Source organism: Vespula pensylvanica, chromosome 13 (assembly GCF_014466175.1).
Source record: "Vespula pensylvanica isolate Volc-1 chromosome 13, ASM1446617v1, whole genome shotgun sequence".
In the NCBI taxonomy this organism is placed as follows: domain Eukaryota; kingdom Metazoa; phylum Arthropoda; class Insecta; order Hymenoptera; family Vespidae; genus Vespula; species Vespula pensylvanica.
Genome location: NC_057697.1, coordinates 3,284,176 through 3,307,291, shown reverse-complemented (window position 1 = coordinate 3,307,291; position 23,116 = coordinate 3,284,176). Strand labels below are relative to the sequence as shown.

At 26.2% G+C, this 23,116-nt stretch overlaps 5 protein-coding genes across 6 annotated transcripts in view; 4 read left to right on the top strand and 1 right to left on the bottom strand.

The window, feature by feature from the left end:
- Positions 1-258: 258 nt before the first annotated feature.
- On the bottom strand, positions 259-3,862 carry LOC122633728 (replication protein A 70 kDa DNA-binding subunit). The gene is made up of 14 exons (XM_043822026.1): positions 3,741-3,862; positions 3,502-3,657; positions 3,342-3,389; positions 2,988-3,184; positions 2,757-2,899; positions 2,573-2,660; positions 2,303-2,465; positions 2,032-2,236; positions 1,853-1,965; positions 1,600-1,766; positions 1,244-1,478; positions 1,087-1,170; positions 785-979; positions 259-707 (listed from the first exon to the last, which is right to left on the bottom strand). Exons 2-14 carry the CDS (start codon positions 3,529-3,531, stop codon positions 594-596), a joined length of 1,782 nt encoding a protein of 593 aa, XP_043677961.1. The 5' UTR covers positions 3,532-3,657; positions 3,741-3,862; the 3' UTR covers positions 259-593.
- Positions 3,863-4,310: 448 nt separating this feature from the next.
- Positions 4,311-6,112, top strand: LOC122633729. 2 transcript variants are annotated; one of them, XM_043822028.1, is made up of 5 exons: positions 4,311-4,684; positions 4,762-4,976; positions 5,120-5,676; positions 5,751-5,856; positions 5,919-6,112. In XM_043822028.1, the coding sequence occupies exons 1-5, from the start codon at positions 4,446-4,448 to the stop codon at positions 6,086-6,088; spliced, it is 1,287 nt and encodes a 428-aa protein (XP_043677963.1). In that variant the 5' UTR covers positions 4,311-4,445; the 3' UTR covers positions 6,089-6,112. The 2 variants fall into 2 exon arrangements, with proteins under 2 accessions (XP_043677963.1, XP_043677962.1); XM_043822027.1 differs by having other exon boundaries at positions 5,057-5,676.
- A 1,034-nt stretch (positions 6,113-7,146) lies between these two features.
- Positions 7,147-15,214, top strand: LOC122633746 (cyclin-Y-like protein 1). Its single transcript, XM_043822072.1, has 4 exons — positions 7,147-8,337; positions 8,455-8,675; positions 8,759-9,045; positions 9,488-15,214. The coding sequence occupies exons 1-4, from the start codon at positions 8,106-8,108 to the stop codon at positions 9,774-9,776; spliced, it is 1,029 nt and encodes a 342-aa protein (XP_043678007.1). The 5' UTR covers positions 7,147-8,105; the 3' UTR covers positions 9,777-15,214.
- A 930-nt stretch (positions 15,215-16,144) lies between these two features.
- Positions 16,145-20,022, top strand: LOC122633842 (peroxiredoxin 1-like). Its single transcript, XM_043822256.1, has 4 exons — positions 16,145-16,298; positions 17,810-17,950; positions 18,698-19,006; positions 19,319-20,022. The coding sequence occupies exons 2-4, from the start codon at positions 17,823-17,825 to the stop codon at positions 19,461-19,463; spliced, it is 582 nt and encodes a 193-aa protein (XP_043678191.1). The 5' UTR covers positions 16,145-16,298; positions 17,810-17,822; the 3' UTR covers positions 19,464-20,022.
- A 351-nt stretch (positions 20,023-20,373) lies between these two features.
- The window catches only part of LOC122633950 (inner membrane metabolite transport protein YgcS-like), a 2,890-nt gene continuing 147 nt past the window's right edge, over positions 20,374-23,116 (top strand). Inside the window, exons 1-11 of the mRNA XM_043822447.1 lie at positions 20,374-20,410; positions 20,533-20,694; positions 20,770-20,932; positions 21,049-21,170; positions 21,277-21,515; positions 21,642-21,820; positions 21,952-22,202; positions 22,329-22,488; positions 22,559-22,674; positions 22,751-22,876; positions 22,982-23,116. The exon at positions 22,982-23,116 is cut by the window's right edge and continues 147 nt beyond it. Coding sequence (XP_043678382.1) covers positions 20,374-20,410; positions 20,533-20,694; positions 20,770-20,932; positions 21,049-21,170; positions 21,277-21,515; positions 21,642-21,820; positions 21,952-22,202; positions 22,329-22,488; positions 22,559-22,674; positions 22,751-22,824 — 1,503 coding nt within the window. The 3' untranslated portion in view covers positions 22,825-22,876; positions 22,982-23,116. The remainder of the gene's footprint in view (positions 20,411-20,532; positions 20,695-20,769; positions 20,933-21,048; positions 21,171-21,276; positions 21,516-21,641; positions 21,821-21,951; positions 22,203-22,328; positions 22,489-22,558; positions 22,675-22,750; positions 22,877-22,981) is intronic.

Here is a 23,116-nt window from a genome sequence, read left to right as displayed (position 1 = left end):
ATGACATACGTGATTTGCGAAATGGCGAACTAAACAGAAATTTTCAAATCGGTTTATTTCTTTGTTATATCCTGACTTTTTTATTTCTTTTACTTACTATTAACAGATTGATAAATTTTTTATGTTTTATTTATATGATATGATTTACATAAAAAAATTAAAAAATTAATTTTTTTAATAAAAGGTTAATATCATCGTATGAGAACAAAGCAGACATACCATGTGAAAGATAATAAAGAAATATATATATTATAATTATTTTTGTTGGTATACATATTTATTATCATTTTTGATAAATACCGTGCATAAATAGATTTACATATTATTTTATAGAATAATGGTTAATATATAATGTCTACACATATTATATGACAAAAAGTGTTATTAAATATGTGATCTTCATCTGATAAATTTTATTTGAATACAAATATAGACATGATATTTTCTTATATATATATATAAAAAAAAAAAAAAGGAAAAAAGAGAAAATAAATGTGCAAAGTGTAAGAAATATAGGTATCTAATAATTAACTTAAATAAAGATCATATAGGTATATAGCAATACATTATAACAAATTAACATATATGATAATTTAAAGCTTTTCAATTCCAACGATATCTTTAATTTTTGTTAACAAGATATCATTGTATACTTTGTAATCAACCGGTGATATCGATAAACAGCTTGCCTTTAATCTTGTTTCGTCCTATAAAATAAGATCATTGTATTAAAGTTGAATGAGATGTATATAATATATATATATATATGATAATGTTTGCTAACATTGAATGTTTCTATTTTCATACGTAGTTTCACAATGAAACTTTGAAATGCAACTTCAGAAAATTTGTCCATGTATGCATCTTTATTATTTTCTTGTAATTCTCCCAATTCTTGTGCTGTTATATTTAATAATTTTTCAGCTTCGTCATTGAAGGCTGTTACCCATTGATTATTTTGCCAATCTCCAAAATTGACCTACAATCGATTTGAAAACAAATTTTATATTAAATTTTAGATATGAAAAAATTTTCTACATCTATTTTGATAAAGTAACAATTATATACATATTCGAGAGTACATACATTCGCAAGAAGACGGTACTTAAAACTCGGATATTCTTTGTTACATTTTTCACATCTGTACATTCCATTAGCTTGATCTATCATCTTAAAATAAAAAAATTTGTTATTATACAATATATTTGTAGAATGACACAACTGAAAATAAAGATTTACATACTTTCTTGTTACAGCCATCAGTTGGACATGATTTATAAACAACATTTTCAGCTCTAACCAAATTAACAGTAAGTTTTGAAATGAAGATATTGAAGCCACTATCACTGGAGTTTGTTATATTTTGCGCTTCTTTTATAGTTAACCATGTTCCATTCATTCCACCTCCACGTGCATTACTCGTAGATAAACTTTTAGCCTGATCAGACATTCCTATAGTATTATACCACCCACGTAATCTGTATGCAAAAAAAGATATATATATATATATATTAATGATAAAAAACACACACATCTCCTTAATTGTATTAAAATATTATGAAATGTTAAGATAAAAATCTTTTATATTAATGACTATACTTGTGTGCTTCTGGTATATCAGGATCTACTTGAAAAACAGAAGACATTATACAGGAAAGATTTTTTCCACCGTTAAATTCACCAATACGTGCGTTTCTAATAGCCACGATAGGATTATTACTTCCATCAAACTTTTCTGCATCTGCACCCCATAAACTCAAAGATATCTATAATATATTATTAACGTTTTTACTATAATTTTATATAACGAATATATGATATATTTCTTTTTTTTTAATAATCAATCTTTTACCATGGTATTACTTTCATCTATCAACGTAACTTCTCTCTTTTTAAGTTCCCTGCCTGTGGTTCGTGCTCTCAGTATCTGTATTTCTTCACAAGATTTTGCGATTCCCAAAACATCTGTGATATAACAAATATAGACTCAAACAAATCAATGCAAATTATATACAAGTATATACACTATACCTATAATATCATTCTTTTCTTTATTTTCTATAGCATTTATTGGTACAAAATTGAATTGAATCATTGGAATAGCATCTATATCATCGTGACATGGAATAATTTCTGTATCTTGAGTCAAACTCATTTCATAATCATTCTTCAAAGTATTGTAATTTTTATTTGCTGGTTTTAAACTACATCGTGAAATGTAATAAATTTTCCCAACCTAGTTAAATATAAAGATAAATTATAGCTTGAAGTAAGAATTTTAAAAAATATAAGTCATACACACCTCTACCATATCATAAAATTTATCACACTGATCTTTAAATGCTGTACATCTTATCTCACCACTTTCATCAACTAAATCCATAGAAAATAACTTCCCTTCACCCCGAGAATTAGACCATGTAATAATATTAGACTTATTTGTAATTCTTGCTTTGATAACCCATCTATAATACGATCAATTAAAAAGTAATTAGATTTAGATGAATTACTTTTTATATAAAGGATTTAGTCAATATATTTTAATGTATAATATTATATTAATACAACTTACTTATTTTGATATGGACTTAATCCAACAATAGGAGTTGTACATATATCAGAAGATGAATGATTTGTAGTATTTTTTTGAATAGTAACAGCTGTAATTTAACAAATATTATAATGTAAAGAATTGTCAATATATTTGCAATAATCTTAAGAAATTACTATTACAACAATAGCATTTTTATATTTACCACTGTGGGTTTGTATAGGTTGTGGTTTTTTTGGTTCAACTTCTGTATTTGCATTGCTATCGATATTTGTAGGATTTCCTATTTTGGAACCTACTTCTTCACCAGATACTTTTAAATCAAGACTCAATATCACCATCACACGTCTATTTAAATATAAACATATATATATATAAATAATTAACAACTATGTTCTTTATAATATTAACATCAAATAAATAATCTAATACTTACTTTTGTTTTCCACCATTATTGACAGTACTTACAGCATATCTATTAACTTGGCATATTGAAAATTCAGTCAAAATATTATCTGTAATCATTGAATTTAATTGTGTAGCTAACATTGTAAATGAATTTACTCTCTTGCCATCAGAAACTAATAATCTATAACGATCTCCACTACTGGAACTTGCTAACTTTTTATGGCCCTGTATTAAAAAAAATAATATAATATTATCTTCTTTATAACTCGTATAAACAATAAACATTATAGATATAACAAAATATAAAATATATAGATATTCTAAAGATATAACCTAGAAGATTTATTAACTAATACATATATAAATGTAGTTATTTTCTTACCAATATTTGTAAAATTGGTTTTTCGACATCAATGCCTGCCATAATTTTCTAAAAAAAAAAAATAAAACATTAAACATATGAAATATTGTTAATATTTACAATGTGTAAACATACAATTCAATACAATGATATTGTTTAATTTTATATTTGTTATACTTACATCTAATGATCCTTCTGTTAAAGGAATCATGTTTATTCTCTTAACATATATTATAATTTATAGAAAAGCAAATTAGAGAATAATCTCTTCTTTCAACAAAGCACAAATCTTCCGAATTATAATATATTACAATACACGATTATGCTAGTAAACGACCTAGATAAAGAAATTGATAAATATATTAATGATAGTTATGACAAGTAAAAGTAATGATATTGTCTATTTATTTTATTACAAACCGATCAACTCTAATATAAAGCGTGCATTCGCTTAGCAAACTACGTCGTATCATATTCAATTGTATTGTTGGTTATAACGGCTAACTTTCCCGCTTTATTGTTTCCCTCTACCAACAGAAACATTTGAAATATTCGCAACAAAATATCTAGAATATATAACTATTTTTAAAATGATATTATTCTTTCAAATTTTATATTATCTTATATATATATTTTCTTATTAATCATTAAACGTTTATAAAAAAAAGATAAAGTTTATATATATATATATATATATATATATATATACTTCTGTTTTGCATGTTCCTACTATAATATTTGAATTACATTACAATATACAATGCAATACAATACAAATAATAAAATAATATATATTTATATTAGATTATTTTCAAAAAAAAAAAAAAAAAAACATTAATATTTATAAATTATTAGTCTCTATAAAAAGAAAATCGATCAATTTCCCTAGTAAAATATCTAGTTAAATTATTATCTTATTTTTTCAGTCTTGGTTGGTAATACTTTCTAATCACACACAAATAAGAATATATTACACCAATATATCATCGAGTCACCTAACTTTACCAGTAAAGAACTGAAAGCGTAGGCAATTTTTTCAATGGAAGCTTGGAGAGAGGGTTTGTTATTTGAATTTAATTAAGCCGGCTTTTTTGTTATCAATGTTTATAAATTAAATAAGTATCGATGATTATGGCTCGTTCAGATTTTCGTGTAAAAGTCGATTTATCGAAATATTATCATGATATACGACGATTTTGTTGGGTTTTCGTTGATGGAACTAAAATCTTACAAATTTCTGATATGAAGAAACATATTAAAAAATTATTTAACATTCGTGAACCGTATCATTTATGTTTAAATAATACTGAATATTTACCACCATTTGAAGATGCCCGAATTATAAAAGAGAATGAAACAATTATGTAACTATATTTTTTTAGTTATTATACAGTCTAATAAATGTTCTTAAAAAAAAAATAATTTGTGCATATTGTCACAGCGTTATACCAGGCAGTGGTTTGGAAGATGAAATAGAATCTTCTATAAATTTTGTATCACCATCTATTCAAGATAATGACAACAGTGAAAACAAAGGGAATAAAACATTTAATCACAAAGAAACACAAACTGTAGAATTTTCTGTTATGGAAGTGACAGTTCCTACAAAAGATATTACTATTCAGTCAAATGAACTTTTATCCGATTCAAAACAAGGTTTGAATTTTTTATTTATATACATATGTTTATATTAATTTTATATTGAATCATTTTTGTAATGTATAATAAAATTACAGATTTATCTTCTACGGATATAACATTTCATAGTGTAGTAGATGATACAGAAGATAATTTTACAGATTCTAAAACAATGAACAGTACTATTACGGAAGATTATAGTTTTATAAAAAAACAATCACCTTCAACAAAACGTAAAAGAGTACGACATAGAAAAGGAAAAAAGAATATATCAACATTTATACAAAATCCTAATGACAAGAACGATATAACGAAAAAACCTAAAATAGTAGATTCTCTTGTTTTATCTTCAGGAAAGCATATAAGATTTGATACATCTGAAACGAATGAAATACAAATGATGCAACAGTTTGTGATTGAACCTGCATTATCTAAACTAATTAGCTTAAGGAATAGTTCTACACCTCTTACATTTCCTAATAAAAAAATAAAAGAAGAAATTGTTAAGCCACAAAATATATCTACTATAGAAGTTGAAAATATAGATATTTCTAATGAAAAGACAAATGAGACATTAAATAATACAGTTGAAAAAAATACATCTGGAAAAGAAATTAATCACGATCTTAAAAATCAATCATTTTCTGATATAGAACTTGAACAATATCCTCCTGTAAAAATGCAAGATGTAGAAAACAATGATATTATTGCATTTAAAGTACATATTAGACCAATTGATATTACATACAAATACATTGAAAACTTTTTCTGATATTAAATTATATTTCACAGATGTTAAGAATTGGAGAAGATTACAGTCCACACATGTCTAACGTAATTATAGCACAGGTTATGGCATTAAATCAACAAACCAGTATTTTCACTCTTAAAATAATAAGTAAGTATTGGTATTTTTATTACTTATCTTATCATTTATCCATAATTAAATGCAATTTTCAGAAGGATTAGATCAAATATATAATGGTACCATTCCTTCAGGAAAGTTTAGTATTCTGGAACCAGAAATGAAAGGAATAATATCGAATATTTTAAATATAAATTATTCTCACATGATGGAACCATGTTTTATAAAAAAGTCATCTAGTAATAACACGAATACAGTTTCTTAAAATATTAATTATAATTTTTTTTTATATTTTAACATTTTCGTTCCTGTTTCTTAAAATAAGCATGATAAGCATCTCTTTGTCTTAATCTTTCATTAAGTCTACTGTTATTTTATTATGTTTAATATATTTTATAAAAGACAATTTCAAATGTTCAAAATAATTTTATTATGAACAAAGTTATGATATTATCTTATATGTTAAATCTTATATCTTATATGTTAAATAGTTATACTACCTACTTTTTATGATATTGATTGTCTTAGATGACATATTATAAACAAGAAGTTGCCAAACTAATATATTTTATAGCAAATGTATAAGACTTATTAGTTATTTAGTTTGAATACGATGACTCATTTATTTTTTCTATTTTTACAAATATGAACGATGTGTATATATATATATATATATATATGTATGTGTGTATGTATGTATATGTGTATATACATATGTATATGTATATATATGTGAAGTTTTTTAATTGAAAAATAAACGCAATATGTAAAATTCATATAAAAAAAAAAGAAAAGAAAAAAAAAATCCTTTTAAAATATTTCTTTTCCAATAATTTCATTGAATTTATAATTGTCAATAACTATAATTCTAGCTTTAATATTAAGTAATATTATTGTTAACAAAACAAATTATATTTTTTAATTATATATTTATTTTTTATATTAACATATATCAAAGTTTCGTATTTATCACAAGATTTATAATTATTAAGATATACATTTATAAATATAACTAACCATTGAATATACAATCATAAATGAGTTCAGTCGTACGACCAATGAAAATACTCGAATAGTTAAAACATGGAAGTAGAGAGAAATAATGTGAGAAATTAATAACATTTATTGATATATATTTTTCGAATAGAAATGTTTTTCTTTTTTTTTTTTTATAAATTAGAAAAAAAAGAAACGGAATAAAAAATAAAAACAATTTATACTTCATAAATAATACATGAGAATAAAAATGATTACTAAATAAATTTCGAATTCATAACCTTTGAATGTATTTCACAAGTGACGTCACGACAAGCTAACTTCCGGTTTTAAGCTAATTAAAGGATATCCTTTATCGAAAGATGGCGACGGTAAGGATTATTCAGGATTGTCCAAATTAAAGACATAACGGCATATGATCATCGGCGTTTCTAGTAGTTGTATGTTTCGTGCGTCAATATTTAATACATCGGTATCGTAGAAGCATGCATATGTACATACGTACATAAGTATAACGAAACGTTAGTGGCAGATAGTGAAAATCACAAAAGATATTTCCGCGAGGATATTCGCGCTTTTCGATGCGCGTTTAACAATGGGAATTATAAACGATGACAATGAGCCACATCAAGAGTCACGTTTTCTCTCGAGAATTTAGCTCGTGTAGTTTAAACCTCGAGGAAAAGTCGACCGGCACGAGGAAAACTTCAAGGCGTTGGCACTGCTGCGTTCCTTGACAATTGCAAAAGCAATTGCAGTTTATACGAATTAGAGATAGAGAGATATTGACAACGATTATATTATTTTCAAACGATATTATTAAAGTGTTCTGTCTATCGTGAGAAAAAAAAGAAAGAAAGAGAGAGAGAGAGAGAGAAAGAAAGAAAAAGAAAAAGATAGATAGATAGATAGATACCTAGATAGATAGATAGATAGATAGAAAGAAAGAAAGAAAGAGAGAGAGAGAGAGAGAGAAAAAAAAATAGTTTGACAAGGCAACATTTTTAGTAGCGCATGCAGTGCATACTAGCATCGAAATGAATAAATGGAATGGAACAATGTGTATTATGCATTTCGTACGTTTCGTCAGCTGATCACAGTGTATAACGAGATGTGAACAACTAAGAAAAATTCCTTAGAGGAAACCATCCGTTCGTTTCGCTGTGCATTCTGTTATTATCATTCGTATCGCCTGAAAATTTTTCCAAGAAGAAGACACAAACTGTAGAGGATCTTTTGTAGAAAATAAAAAAAGGAAAAAAAAAAAGTAATAAAGAAAGAAAGAAATGGGGAACAAAAACAGTTGCTGTGTTTATTCCAGTCCTCAAGTTGGGCGTAAGGAATTAGCAGTTGAAGGTGTCACAAGGGGCCTTGAAGAACATCTTCCGGAAGGAGGTATCAGTGTTAATAATCTACAGCACATTAGTGAACGAGAACCAGAAGACTGGGACTCTGATCCATCGCTACATCCTTGCGCAGGCACTATTTTCATGGAACGATCTAAACAAGCAATTGAAAGTAAGTACATGTTTATATTATCTTTTGAAATTGTTTGGAAACCTATATTTTATAGATAAATTTCATTTATCAAATGGTATTCACAATTTTTTTTTCTTTTTTTTTTTTTTTCCATAGATGGTATGGTAAGAAAAAAGAGTCAACATCAAATAGCAGATACAAGGCCTCTCAAGAAAAGTAGCAGTTGTAGTACAATATACTTGGACGATAGCACCGTTTCGCAACCTAATCTAAAAAATACTGTGAAATGTGTTGCCTTAGCTGTTTATTACCATATAAAAAATAGAACTTCACACAGACAAATTGATATATTTGATGAAAAGTTACATCCCTTAACGGTAATTGTTAAAATATATTTTTTATTAGTCATTAGAATATCACAAAAACTATGTAACTATGAATTTATATTTATTACTATTAGAGGGACGGTGTTGCGGATGATTATGACAAACATAATCCAGAGCACAAACAGATATATAAATTTGTAAGGACTCTATTTAATGCTGCTCAATTGACAGCTGAATGTGCCATCATAACATTAGTTTATCTCGAACGTCTACTTACTTATGCAGAAATAGATATAACACCAGCTAATTGGAAACGTATAGTACTTGGAGCTATTTTATTAGCTTCTAAAGTATGGGATGATCAGGCTGTGTGGAACGTAGATTATTGTCAAATTTTAAAAGATATTACTGTAGAAGATATGTAAGTATTCTTTAGCTATATTTCAAATATTAAAATAATTAATTTATATATGTAATGCTAGCATACGAAACATTGTTATTCGATAGTACTTTTCTCAATATTTTTTTCAGCTAAACTTATAAAGTATTTCAGATTACTGCATATTTCATTCTTCATTATTACTTATAGTATTTATTAAATGATTAAAACGAGTATAAGAAAGAATTACAAAAAAAAAAAAATATAAGAAACTTTTGTCTATTACTCATTTTTTTTATAAAATTATATAATTTAAGAAGCATGAAATAAGTAAAAAAAACATATCTCTTATATGACAATTGTAAACCATATTGATTATGTTATTGTTAAAAATATGGAGAGTACAATTTACTCTCTTTCTCTTTTTTTTTTTTTGATTAATTATGTCTATGTTAAAATCTTTAAAAAATCCGATTTTTTGTAGGAATGAATTGGAGAGACAATTTTTGGAAATGCTACAGTTTAACATAAACGTTCCTTCAAGTGTGTATGCCAAGTACTATTTTGATTTACGCACACTTGCAGAAGCAAATGAATTAACATTCCCCAGTGAGCCACTTAGTAAGGAAAAAGCGCAAAAATTAGAAGCTATGTCCAGAGTCTACGAAGATAAGGTAACAGCTGAAGCCCTACGTACTGGTATAAAAAAGTGGTATAGTTTAGATAATGTATGCATAGGTGGACCTAGACGTAGTATTGCTATTTTGTCCTAAATAAATATTTAAATATACAAGAATATGCAAATACATTGACATTCTAAATTAGAGAATGTGGACAGATTTTGTGTAAGTTTTTATAGTGATTAGTGTTTATAAAGTTCATATATATAAAAAAAAAAACAACAACAAAAAATTTGTAACAAATCTATTATCCTGTAACTTGCATACAGGACTCTATTTGTTAATATTATCAGGAAAAAAGGAAGTCCCATTGATTGGATAATTTTTAATTAGATATCTGCTCAGTCTTCAATTCTCACTGTTAATGATTTTAATATCATTATCTTTGATTGATACTTATTTCTATTTACTATAATATTTCAAATTATTACGTGCTAATACATATAAAACGAGATATATTATTTTGCTTTATTATTTCACATAAGTGAATATAAATATTGCCTAAAATTAAATACTGACTAAACTTTGGCTATCAATAACACGCTTAAAATCCATTTCAATAAAACAGATTTTAATGAATAGAATGCTGTTATAATTTACTTTTTTTATACATAGTATAATAAATGTTAACATTTTCAATTTTTTTTGAAAATTCTAATTTTCATTTTGAGCGTAATAGTTAATTAAAAATTATATATAGAATGTTTGCATTATTACTTCTTGGAATTTTTCTTGTAATAGTTGTATGGAAAATTATAGGGAAAAAAAGTGAAAGGAGAAAGAGAAGAAGTTTTATTATTTCTTACGAAAAATATAATATAAATAGTTTTAATCAATTTACAATGATTGTATACAACAGGTATTGATATATAGTGACCTTAAACTTCATAAACTTTATATATATAAAAGAAAAAAAAGTATAGCTTCTACAAAAAAAAAAAAAAAAAAAAAAAGAAAAAAAATGATGGTATTATTATATATTTTGATACCTATTACAAAGTTAAACAAAAATTGATTTAAGTCATTATACTCATAAAAAATGGAAAAAGTTTCCCATTTTTTCATGCGCCATTAACTTACAAAAAAGAAATGGTATAGTAGTAATAATGCAAATACACTGTATAAGTAAATGTATATATACATATAGAACATACTTTATGAATTTTTAAACTTGAAGGGTGGTGTAAAATTGTACGAAGTTAAGTTATTTTTCTTTAAAGCTTTTTACAGCGTTTTAATAATAACTTTACACTATTTTAAAACGTTTTCATTTAGAAACTATACAATTCTATCGTATTATTACTTTTAATATTGGTTTGGATAAGTTCATTTTTTTTGTGAAAGTCGAATGATCGAGGTGTTCATGGACGTAGCGAAAATAGAACTATTTTATATACTATTTTCCTTTTCTATCGATTTTAAGACAAAAGATAGGAAAATTTTCATAATTTATTTATGTAAAGTGTGAAAATAGTAATCCTATTTATTACTTATAGTTTCAAAACTATTATTATGCTTTTTGTAAAAGTTAAGTCATCAATCTGGGACTGTACTATGTGAGCAATATAAAATAATATAAGATAATAAAGTAACAGGTGCGTGTTAGGGCAGCAAGTGATGGACAGAAAAAGTATTAGCATAATTAGTAATCTTTTTATTAAAGGAAATAACATGTGATATATATTAGTCAACTGTTATTCATCCAAAGCAGTTAATATATTGACTGAATTACATAAGGGTTAAAAATTTCTGGCTGATATGTTAAAACAACAATATAGAACAGAAAGATACAGTGCAATTGGAATTTTAATACAGTCATTAAATTTCATTAAAGATAAAAAATTACATATTTCATATATTTCCATATAATGTTAATCTGATAAAATCATGTAAAAAAAGAAAAAAAAAAAAGAAGAAGAAAAGAAAATGAAAAGCCAAAGCCATGTCACATCTAATTACCTTAATATATTTAGAGTATCTTGTGCATATCTAGAAGCATTGGAAATCTATATCTGTACATCTACATAAATGTAGAAGAAAGTATATGAATTATGTATATGTATACATACATACGCGCGTGCATTTTCTTATAAAATTATTATTATACAATTACCATTTATGCTTTGTGATTTTGCATAAGAAACTGTACATGAGAGCCAGTTGAATTATTTTATATCGCCTTTAATTGTTGAAGGTAGATAATTAAATCACAACATTAATGAATGTTAATAATTAATTTTGTAATTAACTCCTTTTGTTATAATTTTGTATTATTGCGATGAAAAGTTATCGTTTGCACATTGTATTTTATAGCAACAAGTATTTTTTTTTATTATTATTATTTGAATTTCTATCTTTCAAAAGAACAAATTTTTTCAAATGATTTCATTAATCCATTATAAATGTATAGTTGTGCATACAGTTGTTCATAAAGTGGGTTGTGCGAACATATAATTTGCACGATTAAAATCATGTTTTTTCTTTTTTAAATTATTGTAATTTATCATATATTTAATTGTAAAAAAAAAAATATCTAGCTCATTTTTGTACACACACAACATTAAACACTTTTTAATTCATTATTTACAGAAGACTATTTATAATCGTTTATCATCTTAAATACATATTCACGATTCACAAAATACAGGATATATTTCAGAAAATTTCTATTTGTTTGTTTATTACTTGATTTATACATGGGACACCACCCGATCAGTAACTTCAGATAAATTTGTAGATACTCGCTGTTTCTTCTTCATATTTTCCTATTGAATTTTATTTATTTATTTTTGATTAAAAAGATATAAACACAATGATTAACTTACAATACAGTTCCAAACATTTATGTAATCGAATAATATTTTGCGCATCATACTTATTATGTAACATATTGCACATATAGATCTCATTAAAAGAAATCATTCCATTGCGATGTGAAGTAATAATTTCTTTCAAGTGTATAGCTGATGAATACAGATGCAATAAGAATCTTTTGTGCATAAAACAGACATTAACTTCAGACTTGCAAATCTTAGTAGTAAGTTCTCTATTCAAATTTCTGTGATTATATTTTTCTTACAGAAGGAGATCTAGATATTTAGATACTAATTATACTATAAATATATGATGCAAAAAATAGGAAGTAAATCTTGGATTTATAGTATCTTAAATTCAAACAAATTCATACACGAAGAAAGATTATAAATTTTACAAAAATCATAATATTGGTGCGTTTCGTTATTATCAGCATAATGATAAATTCTGCTAAGAAATATTGAAATTGCGATCTACTTCCAAACAATACTGAGCTACGTGTCTTGTCTTTCAAAATGTAGATAGAGAAAATGTCCATCATTTGAAAGTAAAATTATTTCTATATATGAAAAAAGATATAATTAATACTTAAGATATGATTACAGAGACGTGGATATGTTATTTTCTTAAATGACTTTGTTTATTTTGCAGTACAATTAAACATTATAACAAATAATATAATGTAAATACTCACTACATGTACAATATTATTCTTTTATTCTTTATTTCTTTTGATGTTGCAGTCCATATTAAAAATTATAAATGTTTTTTTAATTTAATGGTAACACAAAATTTATCCTAATATGAGACATTAATTTCAGTGTTTATTGACTGCATCTATCGAACAAAAATTTTTCACTTATGTAACAGTGAATATATAGATTGTCATTACTATTGTATAATTATTTACGATTTTATAATAACAGCTTGTATAAGTGCATATAATGTTATTTATATTTAAATAGTTTACATACTACATTAATGATACCATATAATAAGTTCTGTAGCAAATCAATTTGTATAAATGATCCAGAGTATAAGCCCATTAATGATTAATAATTAAATGACTGTATATAAATGTGCAGAATATTCCCAAAGTTGAAGAACTGAATAATTACGAAATTAAATTTTTATTCGTTTGTACTATTATTATATAATAGATTTTGATTATGGATTGTATAGTTTAATATATAATTTAGGTAACCGACGATTAAATTTATATTAACTTAAAATTTTTAAGATAAATTTGTGGGAACAAAAGATATTTAAAATGAACGTATTTATTCTATTTCATTTACATTTATTTTCTATCTGTTTTTAAATTCATCAAATGGATGGTTTTTTCATAAATATCATAGTGATTTTTATTGCCTAATAAAAGCAGTGATTGGTTTTAAAATTTAACAAAAAATATATATTTTTCGGTTGTAAATCAATTAAGATGGTTTTCATAAAATGAACATTATGAGCAGTAGGCAATATTTTATAATATTCCTTAGAAAACAAAAGAAAATTTTTAGAAGACTCCTAAACTTAATTAAAATTTAATGAAAAGGTCTATATACATATGTGATGTTTATATTTCACATACGACCAATAACAATTTATCTACCGTTTGTTATTGCTTTACTTATGTAAAATCATTTGAAATTTTATACTTATGAAATAGGCTCATAAATATAAGATAGTCTTACCGTACGACTGGATATATGTGTGTATAGAAATTGATACTCTTAATCTGAAGTTCCGTCGGACCTTTGGAGTGCCGTTACAGAGTAATTACAGCTTATTATTATTTTTATATTTTATTAAAAACGAAAATCATAATATTATAATAGAAATATAGTGCAATGAGACTGTCGAATTTAATATGTGAAGTTTAAAAACATTTACAGTGTACTCTGTATTATATAATAATGTAACACAGAGCAAGAGAGTTTTAATATAAGCATAGATGTAACATATCTCCAATTTTGGTCCAGATATATCAACTCTTTAGTTCCTCGACACAATTAACAAGGAAATATTTTTATTATAACAAAGGGAATCGGTTATCAATTGCATGAACTTTTATGACTCAATGAATAATGTAATTGTACGAAATATATTAAGCAGGCCAAAATAATATCGAAGACACCATGTAACAAAGGAGATCGGGTTGTGTTACCTGATCTACATCTTCATTTCCTGAAGACATAGAACTTATAAAATTTCTAGTACAACTATTTTTATAAATAGAAGTTCATTATAAAGACAATCTCGAATGAAGTCTTGTTGCGTCCTGTAAATAAATTGCTACGCTAAATTTATATATGATTCATAAGATAATATTATAAATCAGATCGCTTTATTAGAATTAGTTGCACAGTGTTTATACTTGAGAGCAAAGATACTAAAGAGTATCCACTTTCAAGTCTTCCATCCTAAATAACTACAGTCCTATATTTTATTTAATACTTTATTCGAAACAGAGCAAAAGATAAACATTTTGCTAATGTATTATGGCCAATACTCTGAAAATGTGAAGTTGTGATATATAGACATATTAATTAATTAGACTTATATATTCTTACTTTAATGAGACTTGTATGAATATAATCATGTATAAGAATATCATAAATCATTTTATTGTGTAAAATTATCAAATTATTCAAGACTGTACATTTCTTTTTAATTGGATTTTCATTCTAACATAAAAAACAGACAATGCTCCCCAATACGTTTTACATAATATCAATTTTCTTTCTCTACCTGTTATCCTTTTCTAAAAGTATTAAAAAATATATATATATACTTTTTTTTTTAAATACTACTATATAAAATCTACTTTCTAATGTATTGTAAAGTATTTCATTTTTTTTGCAAAGTAATATATACAACTTCTTTATTTTCTTTTCCCCTCCGACTATTTTTTCATAGTTTAAATTAAATCTTTATTAAAAGTTTTATGTATTTGAATTTTTATATTTCCGTATTTGAATATTTATATAAGAGACTTTTTAATTAAATATTCATGATAAATAAATTATATAAAACGTATCAATTCCGTAATCTATTAAAAGAAATGATAAAGTATTTTTTAATTATAATTTTACGGTGAATAAAATGTTACTTTTAAATTTAATTGAAATAAATATCCTTTTGATTCACTTTTAATGAACAAAATTTTAATTCAAATCTACAATTTAAACGCCAGATGTAGCAACGTATGCAGCGATGCTTTATAAAATCAATTCTAATTTTAATTAATTATAACAAAGCACAGACTTTCTCTTAACATAACGACGAATATATTTAACATTAATACAGTATTAAATAAAACGAAACGTATAATTATGACGCAAACAATTACTCAAAGAAGAAAGAAAAAATTAAAGCGTTTCCCGCGTTTCTAGAAAAATTGTTGAAACGGTATTGGTCGACGAGAGTGCACGCTGATTGGCACACTGATGACATGTGATATTAGTTTTGCCTGAAGAAAAACGGGATTGGTCAATTAATAGTTTGACGTTTACTAGTGATGTCAAATTTAAGAAATTTCAGCTAATCAATTTATAAGTTCGATATTTATATAACAAACAAATTATGTAGTATATAGAATAATAGGAATGATCGATTCGTAGTTCGAAATTTATCTTATAGATGGTTCTGTCGTCGTCGATGATAACGTAAGCAGTAAGTTGCCCTTCACAAAGTGTTAGTCATTGAATAGGTTCGTATGAAACCGGTCACCGGTGAAGTTCTTACTACTTTCTTTGTCCAGCTTTCGTCGAGTTCATACCTCTTACGTTAGAAACCAAGGTAATATATCAATTTATTTAATCTATCATCGAATTATTATAAGTTATCTTTTAATAACACGTTGTACATAGATATATTCGAACAATGGGGTTTTATTATTTCAAATGTTTTTCGTTAAAAATTTTTCTCTGTCCTTTGTTCGAGGTCATGGCGTTCCACGAAACCGTTTAACATATCATTTCTAGAGCGTAGTAGAAAACGTAATAGATCGTACTACTCTCTTTTTTTACGATAAACGATCATTCCGATCATATTAATTGTTTATTTGAAGATCTTTCAATCGATACGATTTATGACGCCGCCATGACGTTGCAAAACGTATAAATTTGTTAAATATTTAGTAAGAGAAAATGGAAGGTTGATAACCCGATGTATTTGTTGTTTTTTCGTTTTTTCTTTCATCATTACCCTTTTATAGAACAGAGATAAACATAAATTTAGGATTCGATAAATCATACAAATGATTCGTTAATCATTTTATTTATTATTTTCTTTAATTTCTTCGTTCGTTTACGGCCGTTAACTTGCCCTCGTTTTCTCTTTCTTTTCTTTTCTTTTCTTTTTTTTTTTTTTATTATACTTCTAATCTGAAGCCTTGTGTTATGAAAATCTACACATATACATACACATACACACGTACGCACGCAAGCAAGCAAGCACGCACGTACTTGCATTCGAAGATCGAGTAATTATTTTCAAGACGTTGGAAAAAAATCTAAAAAATTATCAGTATTAGTAATTAAATAGGAGAATTTCGATCATCAAATATCATAAATTTTTTGTATAATAGGTACATTTTTTGATCGTATATGTAAACACGCAGAGACCATACAAACTTTTCTTTATTTATAATTTAGATTTTACTATGCATTGTCGACTTTTAAATAATGTATATGTTACATTTTCTACTATGTATTTATATCTAAACAATCAAGTTAAAGTTAGCGATAATACGAAGAAAAAAAAAAAAAAAACCAGTAGATTAAATCATGTTTAGAGATCATAGAATGTCCTAATCGTTACGATCGTACTTGGAATGTACATTTTTTTTTCTTTTTTTTTTTTTCTTATTATCCATCCACTCATTATTATCGTGACTCAGAGTATTACTTATTACGGCGCATTTTCTCTTTTTTTTCTGTTTCTTTTTTTTTTCCCTTCACAATTATAACAAAAATAGACAACGGTTAACGTAAGCGAGAGAGTACCAGTATAATTATAACTATAATGTACATGAAATTAACGAAGGAAACGAAACTAATTTCGTTTTCAACTTTTAGAATGGATTAATCATTTAACACGATACAAAATGACCTCGTATATTTTCCATTACCGATAAACTTAACAATGTTTTTTTTTTTTTTTTTTTTTTTTATTATTTATAACCTCGTTAACGATGTCCTTCATTTATATATCTTTACTTTTTTTTTTTTCTTTCTTTCTTACGTCTCCTTTTTTCTCTCTCTTTTGATTCGTTTTCTCATTTTTTTTCTTCTTCTTTTTCCTTATAGAATTACATCAGCCATGCCAGCTATACAGAAGCCAGCTCCAGCATTTCGTGGTACCGCTGTAGTGAATGGTCAATTCAAAGAAATCTCACTTTCTGATTACAAGGGCCAATACGTTGTATTGTTCTTCTATCCGCTGGATTTGTATGTATAATTATTATATCATTCCCTCTCTCTTTCTCTCTCCTCTTATATTTTTCTTCATCGCGTCCTTCAGCATTCTTCACCGTCATCTCGCTCCGTTGAGTGATTCGTAAAAATTTTAAGGTTATATAACGAAAAGTTGATTTATCGGAAGTAGATTTATCTTTTTGAATTAGTCTTGAATGAATCTTTTTTCGTTCTGTCTTTCTCTCACTTTACATGAGATAAGAATGCATACCAATGTAATCGACACTCGTTGGATTTATTTACCATTCAAATACCATAGTTCTTATCTATCGGAATTAACTTTAACGAGCGATTGATTTCGTAAGAAGAAGAATTTAGTGATGTACAAATTATTTCTTTCTTTTTTTTTTTCTTTTCTTTTGTATACATTCGATCAATTAACTCTTACAGTAGTTTGTTAAGTATCAAAGGTATCGTTTAAGAAATAGGTACTTTGAAAAATATGCGATTTTACGAAGTATATAAATTTTAGAATTAATATATCTTTCTTAAGTATGAAGATATATTTTCACGTTTATTTATTTATTTATTTATTTTTTTAATTTAATTTAATTTAATTTTCTTTTCTTTTATTGTGAAATGTATGTAGTTTGATATGAAAAAAAAAAAAGAAAGAAAAAAGAGAAATATGATCCATAAATAAAATAATCGCATGATTTTTAATAAAATTATATCAAATAAGGTATATCAAAGTGAAAAGAAATTTTGATTGATCTACAGTACTTTCGTATGTCCGACCGAGATAATTGCGTTTTCGGATCGTTCACAAGAATTCAAGGAGATTGGTTGTCAAGTAATAGCAGCCTCTACCGATTCTCACTTCAGTCATTTGGCATGGGTTAACACACCACGAAAACAAGGTGGTCTTGGTGAAATGACTATTCCCCTTCTAGCTGATAAGAGTTCGAAGATAGCACGTGATTATGGCGTACTCGACGAAGAAACCGGAATTCCTTTCCGCGGTCTTTTCATTATAGACGATAAACAAAATTTACGTCAGATAACCGTGAATGATTTGCCGGTTGGAAGGTAATGTGGTTTGATTGATCGTTGAATTATTAATTATTTCTTTTTCATTTGTAAAAATGAAATATTAAATTTTTGATCTTCTATAATTAGCCTCTGATATATATATATATATATATATATATATATATATATACATTTTGATTTTATTTCAAAATTAGTATAACTTATGTTTCATATATATATATATATATATCCATACATACATATATGTATATATGTATATGTATATAAATAAAAGTAATTATAAGGAAATGCTGGATTTGATGTAATTAATTTATTTTTGAGATACATATATAGATATAAATTTTTTAGGTCCGTTGATGAGACCTTGCGTCTCGTGCAAGCATTCCAATATACGGATAAACATGGAGAAGTATGCCCAGCTGGTTGGAAACCAGGCAAGAAGACCATGAAGCCTGACGTAGTTGCTTCAAAGGAATATTTTAAAGATTCGTAAACGTTATTAATCAGACAAATGAAATCCTATATATGGATATTATATTCTCAGCAGATATTATCAGATCCAATGACAATATAATGAAATCGCTTAAAAAGAAAGGATCAAATATTTCTTATCGATGATATTATAATACAGTTTCATTTTGATATCATGAAAATACATTCGCAAGAAAGCGAGCGGTGTTCATTTATCAAAAAAGAAAAAGAAAGAAAGAAAGAAAGAAAAAAAAAAGAAAAGAAAAGAGCAGCTAAAAGCTGAGACAACTACAGAGTTTGGTAGTTTTTGTCTAGATTGCATCTAAGGTTGCATCCAATAAGGTCCTTCATTAACAATAATCGAGTTTAATTGTTATCAAAGTATAACAAAAAGTATTGATATTTAAAAATATTTTCTTGTTCAGATTATATCCGGTATTGTTGCGCCTGTTATTAACATCCGAGTTACGTTTGATAAGCACATTTATTATATAATGCAATACATTTCCAATAATCGGAATTAATTGTCATAAAAATATCTGCTTTTTAATTGTCTTTTAATAAATGGCTTTTCTTTCGTACATTTCTTATGTGTTTTCGTTTTTTTTTTGTTTTTTTTTCTTATATACATCTGTGTGTGTGTGTGTGTGTGTGTGTTACAAAAAAAGAAACAACGACATCTCTATAAGCAATAAAGTATACATATGTATTTCTTTTGATCATAATTAGACAGTTAGCCGAAGACAATTAGACTTATCATGTTAGCATATTTTTCAAATATTCTTTGAAGATAGAAATTAGAAAATTTATACGTTCACCGAGGAACCATTGAAGTCGCTTATTATTTTTATAAATTTTTAAATAATTTACAGAATATAATATATAATACACACATATATATAATATTGTATAGTATTTAAACGACTTAAATAATGAATAACGGATGTGAAATCGCGTTGAATAGAACTGGTGGGTTCTTTTCTCTCTCTCTCTCTTTCATTATTTATATCGATATCATCATAATTATGATTTATATTGGTTTTTGATATTAATTTATCATCGCATACAATGTCGAAAAAATTAATGAATAGGTTGGGGAGCATGTCATTATTTTATCGTTGGATTGTGCGGAGTTTGTACATTCGTAGAAGCTATTGCCTCCCTTGTTGTTTTCGTCGTATCACGTTTGATAGTATGCGATTTAAAATTGGAGAAGAACGATATCATTATATTCAATGCTACGCAATCCTTCGGTACGTACGTATATATCTCTATGAGATTTTTATATTTACTTTGACACGTGATATCATATTTATTTTTAATCATAGGAATGGCGATTGGTTCCTTCTTGTTCGGAAGTTTAGCTGACATTTGTGGACGTAAAGGAATCATTTCTTTCACCATGGTTCTTATATTTTGTTCATCGATAGCACTTTCTTTTGCTCAAACCGTATTTTTGATAAATTTATTTATATTTTTATTAGGCCTAGGGTAAGTTATAATATGGCTATTAATGAGATACATTGGAGAGATTAGATAAGACTATTTTAACATATTTCTTTTACTCTTTTTTTTTCTCCTTTTTTTTTTTATTAATACTATTTCAGGTTAGCTGGAAATTATATACTACTGAGAGTCTATCTTATCGAATGTCTGCCGATTAAAAGGAGAGAGACTTGTCTGGCTGTTATAGATATTGCGTGGGTCCTCGGTTATCTATCTGCTTTAGGTTTACTGTACAATTAATATTTTCTATTGATTACACGGTACAAGAAAATAATTCTTTGTGATAAGCAAAAGAAAAAAAAGCAACCATTATTCGGTGTTTCTCATAGGTGTGTCTTGGTCTTTAGTTCCTTCTATTATACAAATGCTTTATAAAAAATTCCGTCCAAGTTCCTGGCGAGTACTTACTGGAATTGGTGGTGCACCGAGTTTGATAATAGCCTGTGCAGTTAGTTTACTTCCAGAAACACCTAGATTTTTGTTATATCAACAACGTCAGGAAGAAGCGATCACGGTTCTAAGGCAGATGTATGCTATTAATAATTCAAAGCATATAGAAACTTATCCGGTACATTATTCATTGTTTATTAATTATTGGATATCTTTTTTTTTTTTTTTTTTTTAATATATCTATATCAAACATTTGAAATATTAACGAATATATCTCGCTGATCTTACTACTTTGATATTACAGAACGTCGATTTGAACACTTGCATCGAGCAAGACGAAGAAACCGACGATACAAATAGTCTGTTTAAAATGATTTATAGATACGCCGTAAAGACCCACGAACGATTACATAAATTGTTTCGATTGCCGTTTAGACGTATCACGATATGCAGCTTAGCTTTGTGTTTCTTACAATTTCCTGGGTAATTAAAACTATTCATTTTCCATTCCTATTTAATTCTTACGTTAATACATATGGATTTATTATCTATGTTAAATCAATGTTTTCTTTTCTTCTTTTTTTTTTTTTTTTTTTCTTTTTATTAATTTAAAGATTCATTTGGCTTGCTCTTTGGGATAGTCATTTGTTACAAGAACTTGGAAAAGAAATAGAAGAAAATAAAAGGGGAAATGATTTTACATGCAATATTAATTTCTTAGAGATTGCAGAGAGTCTCTTATTAAGTTGTCAACAAATTAACCATCAACGTTTCATATTTCTATTATGTATTTCTTGTAGTTATTTATTGGGAGAAATTTTGCTTATACTAGGAATACAAGTTGTTAGGAAAAAGTGGATTTTAAGTTAGTAATAATTGTTACTATACGATAATATATGTTTGTGTGCGTGCATGCAATATATATATATATATATACATATATGTATGATATAAATTGATTGATTATAAATACTATATTTTATATTTGCAGTATTATCATCGTTTATAGGAGGCATAGCGATATTCTGTATAATGTTTCTAGTTCAATATGCTATGCAAATCATTTTCTCCATAGTATTTCTCGCATCATACGCGATCAATAATACCATTGTTAATATTCTAATAGCTGAAAATTATCCAACCGGTTTGAGGTAGAAAATTCCGTATTATCGCTAATTATCAAATTATTACTTACATTATATTTGATAAATATATTTATAGGGGTACTGTTATGGGATTCATGAGAATATTACCACATTTGGCAGCTACGATGATCAAGTTTGTTTCAAATATTTCATGTGTCCTTAGTATAATAGCAGCCTTTATTATTTTAATAAGTTGGTATTTGATTAATTTCTTAATATTTTTCTATTAAATTTGTACGTTTATTACAAATATAAAAAATAATTATAGGTACTGCTATCCTTGTTATACCAATACCTGACTTAACTGGAATACCGATACAAGAACGATCTATTATTACTTAGAATGATTTATAAATGTATTCAAGAGGATATTTGTGATTTTTAATTATCTTTGGTAAAATAGATTTTATATATATATATATATATGTTTTTTTATATGAAAATATTAATTACGATTAATACTTTTATACGAATATAAAACAAATTCAATTATTTTCAGTGTTTAAAATATTTCTTATCGACGTTGGAACTACCAGTAGTTATTATCAACGAAGTATGGGATACAATTAATTTTACCTACAGCTGATAATTGCAGTTTTCGTTGATATCCAATGAGGTTTAATATTACCATCAG